Source organism: Halichoerus grypus, chromosome 5 (genome assembly GCF_964656455.1).
Source record: "Halichoerus grypus chromosome 5, mHalGry1.hap1.1, whole genome shotgun sequence".
In the NCBI taxonomy this organism is placed as follows: Eukaryota; Metazoa; Chordata; class Mammalia; order Carnivora; family Phocidae; genus Halichoerus; species Halichoerus grypus.
Window position 1 is genome coordinate 147,020,701 of NC_135716.1, and position 19,287 is coordinate 147,039,987.

The 19,287-nt window shown below is 37.4% G+C and overlaps 1 protein-coding gene across 3 annotated transcripts in view; it reads left to right on the forward strand.

The window, feature by feature from the left end:
- The window catches only part of NRDC (nardilysin convertase), a 106,315-nt gene that overhangs the window by 52,221 nt on the left and 34,807 nt on the right, over positions 1-19,287 (forward strand). For all 3 annotated transcript variants that reach the window (XR_013448192.1, XM_036108386.2, XM_036108388.2), the window contains one exon: positions 14,111-14,184. Coding sequence is in view for 2 of the 3 variants with exons in the window: in XM_036108386.2 (XP_035964279.2) it covers positions 14,111-14,184 (74 nt within the window). In the remaining variant the exon portion in view is untranslated. The remainder of the gene's footprint in view (positions 1-14,110; positions 14,185-19,287) is intronic.

A 19,287-nucleotide genomic window follows, 5' to 3' on the forward strand; every position in this document is an offset into this window, starting at 1 on the left:
TTATGTTACGCTCTTACGTTTGGTGCATAAATATTTACAGTTATTGTATCTTCTCGTTGGGATTGTTCCCTTTACGATTATACAGCGTCCTTCTTGTTCTCTTGTTACAATCTTTGCTTTATTTTTTTTATTTTTAAAGATTTTATTTATTTTGATGGAGAGAGACACAGCAAGAGAGGGAACACAAGTAGGGGGAGTGGGAGAGGGAGAAGCAGGCTTCCTGCTGAGTAGGGAGCCTGATGCGGGGCCTGATCCCAGGACCCTGGGATCATGACCTGAGCCAAAGGCAGACGTTTAACCATCTGAGCCACCCAGGCGCCCCATACAATCTTTGTTTTAAAGTCAATTTTGTCTGATATAAGTATTGCTACCCCAACTTTCTTTTCACATCCATTTGTGTGATAAATACTTCTCTATCCCTTCACTTTCAATCTGCATGTGTCTTTAGGTCTGAAGTGAGTCTTTTTTAGGTAGCATATAGATGGATCTTGCTTTTTTATCCATTCCATTACCCTATGTCTTTTGCTTTGAGTGTTTAGTTCATTTACATTCAATGTGATTAGTGATATATATGTTCTTATTGCCATTTTATTACTTGTTTTATGGTTGTTTTGTAATTATTCTCTATTCCTTTCTTCTCTTGCTCTCTCTGTCATGATTATTTGGCTTTCTTTAGTGATATACTTGGATTTCTTTCTCTTTATTTTTTTCATATCTGTTACTAGTTTTTGATTTGTGGTTACCATTTGGTTTGTGTATAACATCTTCTGCATATAGCAGTCTATATTAAGTTGATGGTCACCTAAGTTTTAGCCCATTCTTTACTCCTCTCCCCACTATGTTTTTTTTTTTTTTAATTTTTTTATTGTTATGTTGATCCCCATACATTACATCATTAGTTTTAGATATAGTGTTCCATGATTCATTGTTTGTGCATAACACCCAGTGCTCCATGCAGAACGTGCCCTCCTCAATACTCATCACCAGGCTAACCCATCCTCCCACCCCCCTCCCCTCTAGAACCCTCAGTTTGTTTTTCAGAGTCCATCGTCTCTCATGGTTCGTCTACCCCTCCGATTTCCCCCCCTTCATTCTTCCCCTCCTGCTACATTCTTCTTCTTCTTTTTTTCTCCCCACTATGTTTTAGGCATATGGTGTCATACTTTACATCCTTTTCTTTTGGGAGTGTTTTAACTGATGTTTACAGATACACTTATTTTTCCCACTTTTGTGCTTCCTACTTTTTAAACTCTTATTTATAGTCTTTGCTTTCCACTCATAGAGTTCCCTTTAATATTGCTTATAGGGCTGTTTTGGTGGTCATGATTTCCTTTAACTTTGGTCTGTCTGGGAAACTCTTTAGCTCTCCTTATATTCTGAATGGTAGCCTTGCTGGATAGAGTATTCTCGACTGCAGATTTTTCCCTTTCAGCACTTTGAATATATCATGCCACTTCTTTCTGGCCTGTAAAGTGTCTGATGAAAAATCAGCTAACAGCCTTATGAGGTTTCCCTTATATGTAACAGTTTTCTCTTGCTGCTTTTAAAATTCTCTTTTTATCACTACTTTTTGCCACTTAAACTACTATGTGTCTTGGTGTGGATCTTCTTGGGAGATCTGTGTGCTTTCTGGATGTGGATTTGTGTTTCCCTCACCCAGATTCAGGGAGTTTAAAGCTATTCAAATAAATTTTCTGTTGCCTTTCCTCTCTCTTCTCCTGAGATCCCTATAAAATGAATGTTATTACATTTGATAGTGTCACTAAGTTTTCTAAGTCTATTTTCATTTAGTGTTTTTTTTCCCCTCTCCTCATCTTGATTGCTTTCCATTACTCTGTCTTCCAGGTCACTGATCCATTCACCTGCTGCTTCTCATCTATAATTTATTCCATCTAGTGTATTTTTAATTTCACTTTCTGAGTTCTTCATCTCTGATTGGTTCTTTATGTTTTCTGTCTCTTTGTAAAGGGTCTCACTGAGGTCCTCCACTCTTTTCCAAGTCCAGTGAGTATCTTTATTATTATTACTTTAAATTCTCTATCAGGCATGTTACTTATCTCTGTTTCATTTTGGTCTCTTGCTGTGGTTTTGTCTTGTTCTTTCATTTGGGACACACTCCTCTGTCTCCTCATTTCGTTTAACTTTATGAGTCTGTTTCTGTGTGTTAGGAAATTCAGCTACATCTCTTGCTCTTGAAAGTAACAGCTTTTCGAAGAACAGGTCGTGTTGCCCTGCAGTGCAGTGTCCTTTGTTCACCAGAACCTGGTGCTTCAGGGGTGTCTCCTGTATGTGTTGTGGGCATCCTGCTGTTGTGGCTGAGCCGCTTTTTTCTTTAGTCCACTTGTCTGCAATGGTTCTCTTTGTTTGTTTGGCTCCTGTGCTGTTAGTGGGCCAGTCTGCGGCCACCTTGGGCTTTAGTTGAGTCAGACTGGGTGTTTTCCAGAGATGCTGTAGCACCAAACTCTAGGGTGCTTTTCCTGTCCCCTGAGAAGCTTTTGTTGGTGGGCAAGGTCTGCAATCAGACCAGCTGTTCGCTCCCAGCCCACTGTTGGGGCTGCTCTGTGACTAGTATATATGGTTATCTTTCCCTTTCCTTGGGGCAGGAGTCACTTTGGAGTGGTGCTGGCACACTGGGACTGCTTGCACTCTGTGAGGCTTGTGGCATTGCATTGGACGGGCTCTCACCAAGGGTATATTGGAGGGAGCGGATCTGTAGAAGCATGCAGGATGCAGGGTGTTAGTGAGGTTTGCCCTGATCTGCTGTGGGAAGAGACGTGGAGCCCAGGTATGGCTGGAGGGGCATGTCTACAGGAGAATGCAGGTGTGGGTTGGCGATGTTAGCAAGTTAGGTAGCAAGTGTCAGCATTGTGTTATGTGCTTAGGCGGGTGGTAGGGGGAGGCAAATGGCCCCAGTTGGGGCCAGCTTCTTTGTTCCTGGAGAAGTCTCCCAACTTGTCCCTGTTCCTACAGCACAGGATCTGAGATTAGTAAATCTCCCTCCTGTGTACCCTAGGTGATTTTCAAACTGCTGCCTCTATGCTGTCTCTGTGGGACTGTTTTGCTATCTCTTTAAGGGTGGTGGTTTGGTTTCCTCTTGCTCTCCGGCTCTCTCAGAACCAAGCCCACTGATTCTTAAAGTACCTGGTTTTAAGTCCTGCTGGTTATAAGAACTTGTGAAATTCAGCCCCTCTGCTTTTCAAAGCCAAATATTATGGGAATTCGTCTTTCCTGTGTGGGCTTCCCAATGTCAGAGTCTGTTTCCCTCCCTCTGTGCACTCGGGTGTCCCTCCCTCCCATGGACAGTCCTCAGTGTCTGTTTAGCCCCCAACCATGACTCTGCCCTTCCTGCCCTCTTCCATATGGTTTCTTCTCTGCATTTAGCTATGGAGAGTTTGTTTTGCCAGTCTTCAGGTCATTTTATGGGTTATTTACACTGATGTGTTATCTTGTTGTATCCATTGGACATGGTGAACTTAGGGTCCTCCTACTCCGCCATCTTTCCTGGAAGTCTCAAGAATTCTGTATGCAGCAATAATGTCCTTCTAACTCAAAAAATTAACACATTCCAAGATAAATTAAGAACTAAGTTTGTCGCTAGCAGATCTATATATGACATATAAATGGAGTCTTGGCTGAAATGAAAGGACAGTCAAATCCACATGAAGAAATGAAGTGCACTGGTAAGGTTCCTACATAGATATATATAAAAGAGTACAAATATACTTAATTTTATAAGTTTTTTTCTCCTGTCTGATTTAAAAGACATTAACTTTATAAAGCAAAACTTATAAATATCTGTTGATAGTCATATAATATGTAAAGCCATAACTTGTATGACAGTAGCTCAAAGGGGTAAAAGAACAGGTATATAGGGGCAAATGGTATACAATTGAAATTAAGTCAGTATTAATTTAAAATGGCTTGTTATAGGTTAAGATGTTAAGAAAATAACTCAGATACAGTAAAAGAAGTGACAAGGGGATTAAAATAGCACACCAGGAAATATCTATTTTGGGGGCACCTGGGTGGCTCAGTCAGTTAAGCATCTGACTCTTGATTTTGGCTCAGGTCATGATCTTGGGTTTGTGAGACCAAGCCCCATGTCAGGCTCTGTGCTCGGTGTGGAGATTGTTTAAGAGTCTCTCTCTGTCCCTCCCCTCCTCCACCAAAGAAGAAAAGAAAATATCTATTTTAACAAAAAGAAGTCAGCAATGGAGGAATAGAGGGAGAACAAGGTATAAGATGTATATAAAACACATAGCAAGCAGTAGACACAAATCCTGCCTTATCAGTAATTAAATGTAAATGAATAAGCATTCTAATTAAAAGACAGATATTGGGGGCTGGCGCCTGGGTGGCTCAGTTGTTAAGCGTCTGCCTTCGGCTCAGGTCATGGTCCAAGGGTCCTGGGATCGAGCCCTGCATCGGGCTCCCTGCTCCGCGGGAAGCCTGCTTCTCCCTCTCCCACTCCCCCTGCTTGTGTTCCCTCACTCTCTCTTTCTTTTTCTGTCAAATAAATGAATAAAATATTAAAAAAAAATAGTTGGAAATGTAAACATTCCACTTTTTAAATAAGATTTATTTATTTATTTATTTGAGAGAGAGCACAAGCAGAGGGGAGGAGCAGAGGGAGAGGGAGAAGCAGACTCCCTACCAGGCAGGGAGGCTAACATGGGGCTCGATCTCAGGACCCCAAGAAGGCAGATGCTCAACTGACTGAGCCACCCAGGCACCCCTCCACTTTTGTTTTTTTAGAAGGTGTATTTATTTTAGAGAGAGAGAGAGAGAGTGGGGTTGGAAGGGGCAGAGGAAGAGAGAATCTTAAGCATACTCTGTGCCAAGGGCAGAGCCTGATATGGGGCTCAATCTTATAACCACAAAATCATGATCTGAGCTGAAACCAAGAGTTGGATGCCCAACTGACTGTGCCATCCACGCATTCCAAATTCCACTTTTAATAAAGGATACAACAACTAGATAGATCAACAAGAAATGGAAGATGTGAACATCAGTATAAACCAATAGACATTTATAGGACACTCTACCCAAAGTCAGCAGAATGCACATTCTTCTTAAGTGCAGCATATCATTCTCCAGCATTTTGACATATATTACATCATAAAAATAATTCCAATAAATTTGAAAAGATTGAAATTATAGAGACTGTTCTGTAACTATAATGGAATGGGATTAGAAATCATTAACAGAAGGAAACTTGGGAAATTCCACACATGTGTGGAAATTACACCATAGACTCTCAAATCAGTGGGTCAAAGAAGAAATCACAAAAGAAGTTAAAAAATACTTAGAGAATAATGAAAATGAAAACAACATACAAAAATGTATGGGATGCAGCAAAAACTGTGCTCAGAGGGAAATTTATAGCTATAAATACCTCCATTACCAAAGAAAGATCTGGAAAAAAATAAAGACCTGAAGTCAGTTAACCTAAACTTACATCTTCATTAACTAGGCAAGGAAGAGCAATTTAAACCCATGTAAATGGAAGGATAATAAAAGTGAGAGTGGAAATTGATGAAATGGGGAATAGAAAATAGAGAAAATAAAACAAAGTTGAAAAGAACAAAATTGACAAACTTCCAGCTGGACTGAAAAATGAAGACCCAGATTATTAAACGCAGGAGTGAAATAGTAAACGTTTCTTTTTGTTTTTAAGATTTTTCATTTATTTAGAGAGAGAAGTGAGCATGAGTGGGGGTAGGGTCAGAGGGAGAGGCAGACTTCCTGCTGAGCAGGGAGCCTGACGTGGGACTGTATCCCAGGACCCTGGTATCATGACCTGAGCCAAAGGCAGACGCTTAACTGACTGAGCCACCCAGGCGTCCAGGAGTAAACATTTCTATGGTCTTACCGAAATAAAAAGGACTACAGTACAATACTGTGAACAATTTTATGCCAACAAATACGTACTCCAGATGAAATGGACACATTTCTAAAAAGAAACAACCATTGAAACTGACTCAAGAAGACAGGAAATCTGGGGGTGCCTGGGTGGCTCAGTCGTTAAGTGTCTGCCTTCGGCTCAGGTCATGATCCCAGGGTCCTGGGATTGAGCCCTGCATCGGGCTCCCCGCTCAGCGGGAAGCCTGTTTCTCCCTCCCCCACTCCCCTTGCTTGTGTTCCCTCTCTCTGTCAAATAAATAAATAAAAGCTTTAAAAAAAAAAAGACAGGAAATCTGGATAGACCTGTATTAAGAGATTGGATCAGTAATCAAAAACTTCCCAAGTGAAAAGTGTAGACCCACATGGCTTCACTGGTGAAACCTACCAAACATTTAAAGAAGAATTAACACTAATGCTTCATAAATTCTTTAAAAAAATAGAATGAGACACACTTTGTAACTCATTCTATGAAGTCAGTATTACTCTGATACCAAAACTAGACAATGACATCACAAGAAGACTACAAACTAATATCTCATGGATATAGATGCCAAAATCCTCAACAAAGTACTGTGAAGTTGTATCCAGCAAAATGTATAAAGGGTTATACACCATGATCAGTTGCAATTTATCTCAGGAATGCAAGGTTACAAAATCAGTGTACATACAAAATACATCATTGCAGTGTACCATATTAATAGAAACAAGCACAAAATACATCTGGCTATATAATATCAACGTAAATAGAAAAAGCATTTGACAAAATCAAGCACTCTTTCATGATAAAAGGCTTAATAAACTAGGAATAAAAGGGAACTTTCTCAATCTAATAAAGAGTATCTGTGAGTAACTCACATCGAACATACTTAATGTTGATAGATTAAAAGCTTTTCTCTGGGGGCGCCTGGGTGGCTCAGTCGTTAAGCGTTTGCCTTCCACTCAGGTCGTGTTCCTGGGGTCCTGGGACCGAGCCCCGTGCCGGGCTCTCCGCTCAGCAGAGAGCCTGCCCTCCCTCTCCGTCTGCTGCTCCCCTTCCTTGTACTCTCTCTCTTTCTGTCGAATAAATAAATATTTAAAAATATAAATAAATAAATAAAAGCTTTTCGCTGAAGATCAGGATCAAGATGTCAGCTACCACTTCTATTCAGCATTTAGGGGAGGTGTTAGCTAGCTCAATTAGATAAGAAAATGAAATAAAAGCATGCAGATTGGAAAAGAATACTATCTCTATTTGCAGATGACATAATCTTGTATAGTTGATTCTCATTGTTTGTGGAGAATTCACCTACTTACTAAAACTTACTTGTAACTCCCAAATGAATACTAGGTGCTTTCATAGTCTTTCATGGACATGTGAAAAATTTTAAAAATTGTGAAAAATTTGAGTTGCCCATGACCTAAGCGCCCCCCCCAATTTAATTTATACTGATCCCAGGGTCCTGGGATCGAGCCCTGCATCAGGCTCCCTGCTCGGCAGGAGTCTGCTTCTCCCTCTCCCACTCCCCCTACTTGTGGTCCTGCTCTCGCTATCTCTCTCTGTCAAATAAATAAATAAAAATCTTAAAAAAAAAAAAAACTTACTGAAAGGTGTAGTAATCAAACCAATATGGTACTGGCATAGGGTTAGATCAGTGGAATAGCATTGAGACTCCAGAAATAAACCATTACATTTATGGTTAGTTGCAAGGGTGCCAAGACAATTCAATGGGAAAGAATAGGTTTTCAACAAATGGTACTGGGATAACTGGATACACACATTAACAAATTGAGTCATAGACTTAAATGTTGATAGATTAAAAGCTTTTCTCAAAACAAAAACTACAAACTCTGAATAAAACATAGGCATAAATGTGACCTTGGATTTGACAATAGTTTTTCAGATATGACACCGAAAGTAGGAACAAGAAATGAAAAACTAGATGAATTAGACTCCATTAAAGTTAAAACCGTTTTTTACTTTAAATTTCCATATGTTGAAAGTGAGAAGACAATGCACAGAATGGAAGAAACTACTTGCAAATCATGTATCTGATTAGGGACTGGTATCCAGAACATATATAGAACTCTTATAGCTCAACAATAAAAGACAACCCAAATTTAATTTACCAATTAAAAATAGGTAAAGGATCTGAATAGATATTTCTCCAGAGAACACATGTAGATAGCCAATAAGCACATGAAAAGATGCTCAATGTTAGGTCACTAGGGAAATGAAAATCAAAACCACAATGAGATACCATTTCACACCATTTGAAAAAGAAGAACAGCAATTAACTAGTGACTATTTCAAGAAATTGGGACCTTCATACATTGCTGGTGGCACAGCTATGTTGGAAAACAGTTTAGTGTTTCCTCAAAAAGTTAAACAGAGGTATCGTATGTCCCAGCACTTCCACACTTAGTATGTAAGCTAGAGAATTGAAAACACATCTACACAAAAGTTTGTACGTGAATGTTCATAGCAGCAGTTACAGTCATAATAGGTCTAAGTGGAAATAACCCAAATGTCCATCAACTGGTGAATAAACTATGGTGTAGCCATATAATGGAATATTACTTAGCAATAAGAAGGGAATGAAGTCCTGATACATACTACAACATGAGTGAATCTTGAAAACATTATGCTAAGTGAAAGAGGTTGGACTTTTGTGTCTGTCATAATGTGTGGTTTCATTTATATGGAATGTCCAGTATAGTCATATCCACAGACACCACACCAAAAGTAAAGTAGTGGTTGCCAAGGTCTGGGATGATGGGGAATGACTGTTAACAGGTACAGAGTTTATTTAGGAGGTAATGAAATTTTCTGAAATTAGTGTTAGTGTTTTCACAATCCTGTGAACGTAGTAAATCTGCTTAATTGTGTTCTTCAAAAGGAAATTTTGCAGTATGTGAATTATTTCTCAGTAGAACCAACATACATATTGTTTCAAAAAACTAGAGGGCTAGATGTGGGTTCTTTGAAAAAACCGATAAAATAGATAAGCCTTTCATGAGACTGGTCAAGGAGAAAAAAGTATGTGCAAGTGTCAGGAATGAAAAAGAATATGATTTGTAATCTTTCAGATATTGAAAATATAATAAGGTATTTTGAATACCTATGCCAGTAAGTGAAAAAAAAACTGGAAGTACATACATTCTTAGAAATAGAACTTGTAAAACTCACATGGGAGAAATTACAGTTAAAAAGTTTGAATAATCTTATAACCATTAAAGAAGTGAATCTGTAATGAAAAATCTCAATAAACTTTTAGGTTTAGAGTTCTACAAAAACTTGAAGGAAGAAATAATTCCTCCCTCATTTATGAAGGTAGCATGATCTTGATATAAGAAAGTGTAATATAAGAAAAATTATAGACCAGACTCACAATAACAAAATCTAGTAAGGATGATATAGTAGTACTGAGTTGGGTTAGAAAATATAAGGTGGAGTTAACATGAGAAAATCAATTAATGTAGTTCATCACATTGTCATATTTTTTTTTTTTTAAAGATTTTATTTATTTGACAGAGCACAAGCAGGGAGAGTGGCAGGCAGAGGGAGAGGGAGAAGCAGGCTCCTGGCTGAGCAGGGAGCCCGATGTGGGGCTCAATCCCAGGACCCCGGGATCATGACCTAAGCCGAAGGCAGACTCTTAACTGACTGAGCCACCCAGGCGCCCCAATCACATTGTCAGATTGAGGAAAAAAATACATGTAGAAAAAATTGTGTGATGAAATTCATATCTATTCATGAAGATGCTCTTAGCAAACAGAGTATGTCAACTTTCTCAATATGATATTTGATATTTTGAACCAGCCTTATATTTAATGGTGAACCTTGAAAGCTTTCAAGTTGAACAGATACAAGACAGAGATGCGGGTTGTGATCGCTTCTATTTATCATTCTATTATGCAAGAGAGAAAAATAAGCAAAATACACAGCTGTTATTATTATTTTTTTAATTTATTTATTTGACAGAGAGCACAAGTAGGCAGAGCGGCAGGCAGAGAGAAAGGGAGAAGCAGGCTCTCTGCTGAGCAGGGAGCCCGATGCAGGACTCGATCCCAGGACCCTGGGATCATGACCTGAGCCGAAGGCAGCTGCTTAACTGACTGAGCCACCCAGGCGCCCCAATACACAGCTGTTATAGTAGGTGATATGATTGTGAGTATAGAAATTCTAATTCAGATTTCTCTAGAGATAAATTATTCACATAATTTAGTAACGTGGCTTAATATATAAAATAAAAAGTGATAAAAATGATAATTAATATATGAAAGTCAGTAGTATTTCTATGTAGCAGCAACAGTTAAAATACCTTTAAAGTTGTAAAAATAACTACTCAGAAATCATTCCAAAAATTATGTATAAAGCCTCTTTTCAGGGAATATGTTAAAACCTTATTGTGAGATATTAAATAACTAAATAAATTGAGAAGAAATACTATTCATGGATTTGAAGCCTTTTTTTTTTTTAGTGATGTCAGTTTTCCTAGTTAATGTGCAGATTCAGTGATACTGCAGCCAAGATCTCAGAAGATATATGTAGTTTTAAATAGAAAAGCTAAGTCTAAAATTTATAAGGAGAGGCAGAGGGCCAGTTATTTTTGCATAGGAAAAATAACAGGATAGCAGGACTTGACGTAGTAGATACTTAGATTTGTTTTGTTTTGTAATGAGGACATTATGGTGTTAGCAGGGGGCTAAGCAAAGAGACCAATGGGACAGAATAGAAATCCTGTAAGTATACCAACACATAGGTGAACACTTGATTTTTGATAGGGGCACTGTGGAGCAGTGATGAAAGAGCTTTTGAAAGAAATGATTCCAAGGTAATTGGGCTTCTATAAAGCCAGAAACAAAATTGACTCCTTACCTCACAACATACACAAAAGGTCAATTCCAGGTAGATCATAGATAAAAAAGTAAAAAGTACAACTGAAAGTTTTAGAGATGAGTATAACTTTAGCTTTGGTAAGAAGTACCAAACAAGATACAAAATGCACAAAACCTAAAGGAAAAATGATACTACATTATATTAATCAAAAGATACTATAGGGGTGCTTAGGTGGCTCAGTTGGTTAAGCAGCTGCCTTCAGCTCTAGTCATGATCCCGGGGTCCTGGGGTAGAGCCCCACATTGGGCTCCCTGCTCAGCAGACAATCTGCTCCTCCCTCAGCCCCTCCACCCCTGCCCCCTGCTTGTGCACTCTCTCTCTCTCTGTCTTTCAAATGAACAAATAAAAATCTTTTTTTTTTTTTTAAGATTTTATTTATTTGTCAGAGAGAGTGCATAAGCAGGGGGAGTGTCAGGCAGAGGGAGAAGCAGGCTCCCTGATGAGCAGGCTCCCTTATGAGCAAGGAGCCCGATGCAGGACTCGATCCCAGGATCCTGGGATCATGATCTGAGCTGAAGGCAGACGCCTAACTGACTGAGCCACCCAGGTATCCCAATAAAAATCTTAAAAAAAAAAAAAATGATACTATAAAGAGTGTGGGGAAAAATCAAGTATAAAGTAGAAGACTATATTTGTAACACATAACCAAGGACTTATATTTAAAATAACTATCATTGATTTTTAATTATTAGATTATATGTATAATTATATATAACATAATTAAATGTATAAAATGAGTAAGTATATATATTATTAGAATCAGAAAAAATACAACCTAATAGAAAAAAAGCCTTAAACAGGTATTTTACAAGAGAAAAAATTCAAATGATTAATAAATATATGAAATGGTATTCAATCTCGTTAGGAATCAGGAAAATGTAAATTAAAGCCAGTTTGAGATTTAACTGTATTCGTAAAAGTTGCAGTAAATACTAAAGTCTGACTATACCAGGTGACGGTGATACAAATTTTGGTTTTATCTAGTGCTGTTGAACATGTGCATGTATACATTATTACCTAGGAGTCCTTTCCTAGATTTATACCTAGACAGACTTGTGCAAATGTGCCCAGTACACTTTGATAAGAATTTATGGCAGCATTGATTGTAATAGTCCAAACATGGAACCAGCCCAAATGTTCATGTGCAGTAGCTTGGATGAATAACTTAATGCAGTGGAATATTCTGCAGTGAAAATAAATGAACCGCAGCCACATGTACCATCATAGATGAATATTAAAATAAATAGGTAAATAAGACATAAAGAATACATACAGTATATTTCCATTTAGATAAACTCAGAAACAAAACTAGATTGTCTAGAACATGCATTCTCAGCAGGGAGGATCTTTTTTCTGTTGGTGGCAAAAATTGGTTCTTTGGAGGTAAAGAAAAATGGTCAGTATCATAATGGTTTGTGGCCCTCCAAAGCTTAACACTACCTGGCAAAATCTTTACTTAGTATTTAATTTCTGTTTTGAGTTTTCTTGAGTATCACATGAGCACCATTTATAGTGATATGAGTTCATAGAAGATAGACAAAGCATATGCAATGTCAGTACTACACAACTGTTGGATAGGTGATTGGAGGACTTTCAAATGATTGCTTGATCTTGAAGTCATCAATAGAGGTGGTCTACACATGCCAGTTGGTTCCATTAGCTGCTTTGTGAATGTTTGTTTGATACTCTGTGCTTTTGTGTATGACTTTGGCATTAAGAATTAAATAGAAATATGCTCTTTTTTATTTAATTGAACAAAAGTTATTCAACCCATTAGTTATACCAATACTGAAAAGAAGAAAATGTCAACTATCTTAATATCTAGTAGCTAATTAAGTTAAAAGTTTCTTTTTTGGATCAAGCAAAAGGGAAAAGTTTACTAAGTATTGTAGGAAATTAATTTTTTCAGTTGTTTTATTTGCTGGAAAAGTAGATGTTAATTTAAAAATTTTGTTTGCATTGCTATTATATAAATGGATACATATGTAATTTGATGCATCACAATTTATGTAAATAAATTACATTAAAAAGCAAATAACAGTTATAAAAGTAAGTGAAATATCGATAGCCTTTAAACTTTTAACTTTTAGGGGCGCCTGGGTGGCTCAGTCATTAAGCGTCTGCCTTCAGCTCAGGTCATGATCCCAGGGTCCTAGGATTGAGCTCCGCATCGGGTTCCCCGCTCAGCCGGGAGCCTGCTTCTCTCTCTCCCACTACCCCTGCTTGTGTTCCCTCTCTGGCTGTGTCTCTCTGTCAAATAAATAAAATCTTTAAAAAAACAAACAAACAACTTTTAACTTAAAAAATTTAATCATTTCTAACCCTGTATTGAGTAAAAGAGTAGGCTTTATATACCTTATATATATATATAAAAAAAATCACAGATACACATAGAGATAAACAGTATATCTGTGATATTAGAAGTTCAAGGAGAGTGATTAGGGGAAAATTTGAAAGGGCTACTTAGGGTTGATAATGGAGATAAAGAAAGGCAAGAAACACTGGTCTAGAAATGCATGTATGGGTGATAAAACTATAAAGAAAAGCAAAGAAGTGATTATCATAACATTCAGGATATTAACTCTGAGGATAAGGTAGGTGCTGGGTGCTTTTAGAATTATGACAGTGGTCTGTTTTTTGACTTACGTGGTAGTCACTTAGGTGTTTACATTATAGTTATGCATTCTCTATGTTCATGTTTTATGTACATTTCTGTATGGGTGTTACAATGAAAAAGAGATAGTTTGTAGACTTTATGGAAATGCAGAATATTATTTAGATTTTACATATGCATGGTTATGAACTTAATAAACTTGTTTTTTTAAAGATTTGATTGATTGATTGATTGATTGAGAGAGAACGCGTGCGTGCATAAGCCAGGTGAGGGACCGAGGGAGAGGGAGAGAGAATTTCAGACTCCATGCTGAGTGCAGAGCCTGATGTGGGGCTTGATCTCACAACCCTGAGATCATGACCTGAGCCCAAATAAAGAGTCGGAGGCTTAGCCAGCAGAGCTACCCAGGCGCCCCCAACTTAGTAAATTTTTTTTTTTTTTAAGATTTTATTTATTTGTCAGAGAGAGACAGAGAACATAAGAAGGGAGAGGGGCATAGAGAGAGAGTGAGAAGCAGACTCCCCACTGAGCAGGGAGCCCGAAGTGGGGTTTGATCCCAGGATCCTGGGATCATGACCTGAGCCGAAGAACCAACTGAGCCACCCAGGCGTCCCCAACTTAGTAAATTTCTTAAACAAAAAATAGATGTTGACTGATTAAAAGATTTCTCTGAACAGAAACAGAAATGCCAGGGTTTGTTTTTTATTTTTCAGATGGGCTCAGTTCTTCATTCATCCGCTAATGATCAGAGATGCAATTGACCGCGAGGTTGAAGCTGTTGATAGTGGTAAGATAAGTGCTTTATATCTTACGACTATTTCTTGCATTGAACTAGGTATTTAGCACATATATGATTCTTTATCACTAGACCATTTTATCTTTATATCATAAAGGGCTAAAATGAAATCAATGTGTCATTTATTCCTAAACCATTAAATGTCTTAATTCAGTGTAGATTTGAAATAAATGATAGATTATTGTTTTTCAGTCTTTGTTTTTTGAGGATTTTACCATAGTGATTAATCTTTTGCAGGATGGTAGCCTAATCCTTAAAGCTAATGCTGGGTGTTAAAACGTTAAAAGCTCACATAACTCCTTTTTCATGAAGAGACATTTTCTCTGAGGCTTTAAGTACCATTCTGATATTTAAATAGCTTACCCTTTGTTACCTCTATGTACCTGTGCTTTGTAGTTTGAATTTTGGTTGTTCTGAAAACAATTGTGATATATTTATGGATGAAGACACTAAATCCCTGAGTAGGAAATGCATTTAATTTTGTTTTTTGACAGTTTTTCTTGTCTTTAGGATGTAAAGAATGAAGACCGTAAGGAAAACTGTACTTATATAGGGTGAGGCTTCATTATAGAGCTGTGCTATAAATATCCCTTAATTACAGAGTACCAATAAATAGCACCAACACAGAATAACCCTGCTTGCCTTATTTTAGCATTGGAAACATGTAATACTACTCTTGGGGCACTTTAAGTTCATATAGGTTACGCTTGGCTTGCAAGAACTTAAGAGGCAGGTTTCTGCACTGGTTTCTGCTTTTGTGGCATTTTTCCTCTTTGGCTTGATTCAGTGTCAAGTTGTAATGACTTACTGCATTCATTAAGCTGAGTAAACTATAGATGGTTACAAAGAGCCATCTGTCTGGAAGTCAGCAGATTTGTGTTTTACTTCTAGAAATTTAACTGATTGTGGCCCTCAACTTATTTGTAAAAGAGGGTGGGATGGAGTTCTATTTCTCCTAGCTCTTCTAGCTCCTTTTAATCAAGGATTCATTTTCTTCATTTTTGTTATTTGCCTACCACAATGTCTCTTTTATCATAGATCCAGATAAGTATTTGTTGAGTGGATGACAAACCAAAATAACCAAGGAAAACTAAAAGCCTTTCATACTTTTTGAGACCTAGGAACTGTTTTCTGTCGTAGATACTTTGAAGTATATTTTTCTTCATACAGTTTCTAGATTGGGTTCAGGTGTTAGTATTTACAAAATAAAACCTTTAATTCAATTTTCCAGTTTAAGTCAAAATAATGTAGTTACGTAATAAGTAGTTTGGGTTTAAAATGAACTTAAACTAAAAGCTTTTTTGTTTTTGTTTTGCTCTGCTCATTTATTTGTCTTTTTAAAAATTTTTTTAATTTTTAAAAGATTTTATTTATTTGACACAGAGAGAGCGTGCACAAGCAGGCAGAGCAGCAGGCAGAGGGAGAAGCAGGCTCCTGGCCGAGCAGGGAGCCCGATGCGGGGCTCAGTCCCAGGACCCTGGGATCATGACCTGAGCCGAAGGCAGACCCCTAACGACTGAGCCACTCCGGCGCCCCATTTGTTTTTGATGAGAGGAGACCTAGTTCAATTTGTGACCTGATACAAAGAGCTCAATATATGTCATTAGTCACTTAACCTTCCAAGTGTGAAGGATTTACTTAGATCAGGGAGATGGGGGAGCTCTTAAATTGTAACTGGTGTAATAACTTTAGTATTCATTAACCAGGTTCAAAAGTTCAATAATCTGATGTTACTTTCTTCTATTCAGTTGTGATAGTCTTTCTTCTGACATTCTTAATCACATATTTTTAGTTGCCTGCTTGCTTGGATGGCATTCCTTGTTAGAGAAGTTGAAGGAACGTTCAACTTTTCCTGGCAGATTCATCTTTTCATTTTCCTTTTTTTTTTTTTATTCCTCTCCACCTGCTTATAAAAAAGATTCTTTCCTGGGTTTTTAATTTATTATGTAGTTCTGACTTCATTACTCTATCACTGTGCCCTGCATTGACGATCTGTTTTTGTTCTAATCTTTCAAAGGAGTGGTTATACACTTATATTTATAAGCATTTATTTATACATTGCAGATAGGTGTGTTCAGTGTTTTACAGTTTTCTTGAGTACATTTGATAACAGAAACTCTTGTCAGTGTCCACAGGGTAGGTTTTAAAATGGGATTAACTTACTGCTAAAAGAAGATTATAGAGGAAAAAAATTGTTCTTAATGATTAGCTTTTTATTTTATTTTATTTTTAAGATTTTATTTATTTATTTGACAGAGGGGTAGAGAGAGAGCACAAGTAGGCAGAGAGGCAGGCAGAGCGAGAGGGAGAAGCAGATTCCCTGCCGAGCAGGGACCCTGACACGGGGCTCAATCCCAGGACTCTGGGATCATGACCTGAGCTGAAGGCAGACGCTCAACCGACTGAGCCACCCAGGCGCCCCTAGCTTTTTATTTTAATGATAGTTCATACTCACATAAATATAATTTCCTACACAATGTGTCCTGGTGATTGAGATTGAAAATAATGGCGAAAGCCTTTTTAAATCTAATCAAGTAGCAGAATGTGTTCTCTCAGTGTTCAAATACTTATACTCTATTTTTATCAGTTGTTGTGGATATATTTTGTGAATATGTTTACATGTCTACTCTATTATCTTCCTGTTGCCACTAGAACAAATTACCAGAAACCAAGTGACTCAAAATATCACAAATTTATTTTCTGAAACTTTGGAGGTCAGAAGTCTAAATTATTTCCTTACTTAGCTGCATTCCTTTTGGAGGCTCTAAGAGAGAAGCTGTTTCCTGGCCCTTTCCACCTTCTAGTTACCATTTGTGTCCCTGGGCTATGACTCCTTTCTCTGTCTTAAAAGAGTCATCAGGGTAGAACCTTCTCTCTGAACTCTGCTTGTGTCTTTTCTGTGACTTTGACCCTCTTGCCTTTCTCTTATAAGGACCCTTAGGATTATATTAGGACCACCCAGATAATCCAGGATAACCTCTCCTTCTCAGGATCCTTAATTTAATTCATACCCGCAAAGTTCCTTTTACCATGTAAGGTAACCCATTCACAGGTTTTGGAGATTAGGATGTATACATCTTTGGGGGCTCTTATTCAACCTACCACACTTTATAATGGAATTGTTTTTCTTGTCTTGTAGCCATATCTTCATATTTTTTTAACGGAGTTTTTTTTGTTTTTTTTTTTTAATTTACTTTGTTGAAGCTATGTATATATTTTTTACTGTCCCATTATTGATTTAGACTTTATGGTTTATAACTAAAGTATTTTGAATACGTTTACTTCTGTTTCTTCCCTTCCCTACTGTCACCACTTTAGTTTCCACTCTCTTCAAATATAACAGTGATGACCCCTGATCAGTTTTCTTGTCTCTACTTTTGCTTCCCTTCAACCCATTCTCCACTTTTACAACTAAATGCTAAAGTCCAAATCTGGTAATGTGACTCTCCTAACATCTGCAGATGTTTATTAAACATATGCAACGCTTTGCCATTACTCCTATGATAAATAATAATAGCTGACATTTATTGAGCATGTATTATATGCATTGTTGTGATTGTTATTCCCCATTTTCCATATTTGACATCCTTATCCCCATAGGCTTAGAGAGGTTAGTACTTAGAGTTCCAGAATCAGCCATTTCCCCAGTTTTTTTCAAAAATTTTTTTTTCCTTATCTCTTCAGCCTGGTGTCTTGCCTCTGCTTTGATTCTGAACATTTGCTCAACCAAAAAACTATATCTGTTTCAGAGGTGCCATAATCTCCTTCTCCTTTAAGATTTTCTCCTTAGAATGTTTTACACACTCCCATTTCTCCTTCTATTCCTATTCCCTAGAAAACTCTAGTTTGTCCCTCAGTGCTCAGCTTGAGTCATTCCCCAGAAAGCCTCCATTTCTAAGTGCCCCCCCCAATAAATTCACACACACAAATAAGACAAAATTAGTTAGGTGACAGTCCTTTTATATTTTCGTAGTACCCTATGTGTTTTAACACTTAACCATAGCAAACTGCAATTTCTATTGACTCTAAGCTCCTGTGATTATTAAACAGCTCCACTGGCCTCTTTGCTGCCTTTGAACTCAGTGAGGTATTTCTTGTCTCTTAAAGCCTTTGAATTTATAATTTCCGTACCTAGAAAACTTCCCCAAAACTTACGATATCACCCTCACTTTATTTGGATTTTGCTCACTTGTCACCTCCTCAGTCCTTTTATGACCACCCTGTTGTCACTCTCTATTCTCTTACACAGATTTATTTTTCTTATAGCACCCACCATTGATATTATGTTTAGAATCTATTTGTTGGTTTATTTATTGTTTATCTCCGCTACTAGAATATAAACTACTTGAGGGCAGGGCCTGGGTCCCCCCTTTTTTTTTTCACATTTCTACCTCTAGCAACTGGTTCAGTAGTACCTGCCTCATAGTAGATGTTCAGTAAATAATTGTTGAAGGAATATATCTTATTTTATTTAATCCTTATAAAAATCCTATGAACTAAGTACTAATAACTCCATTTTATAGATGCTGAAATAGAATCAGGAAAGTTAGAGAATATCCTCAAGGTTGTACAGCTTAGTATATGGCAGAAGTTGGATTCTAGCCAAGATATTTCTGACTTCACATTGATTTTTCTTAACCGTTAATACTTTCTTACTGACATAGCTGGTTTTGGAGGAAATTTCAACAATATATATGACAAAGTTCCCAGGTAATAAGGAATTTGATTTAACATTTTATTAGCACTTTATCAGTAAATTCTTGGACATAGCATCCTAGAATTGAAACCTTCAGGTCATTAACTATCTTGTTTCATTTGAAAATAAGGGAAAACCTCTAGAAAGGTGTACTGACTGCCCAAAATTACAGACTATGTAAAGTCATAGAGTCTGGGCTACGTCATTGAGTTACCCACTTCAGTCTTATAACACACAATTCAAAAATTAATTTTTTAAAATTAATTTTTTATTTTTAAAAAAAGATTTTATTTATTTATTTGATAGAGAGACACACAGCAAGAGAGGGAACACAAGCAGGGGGAGTGGGAGAGGGAGAAGGAGGCTTCCCGCAGAGCAGGGAGCCCGATGTGGGGCTC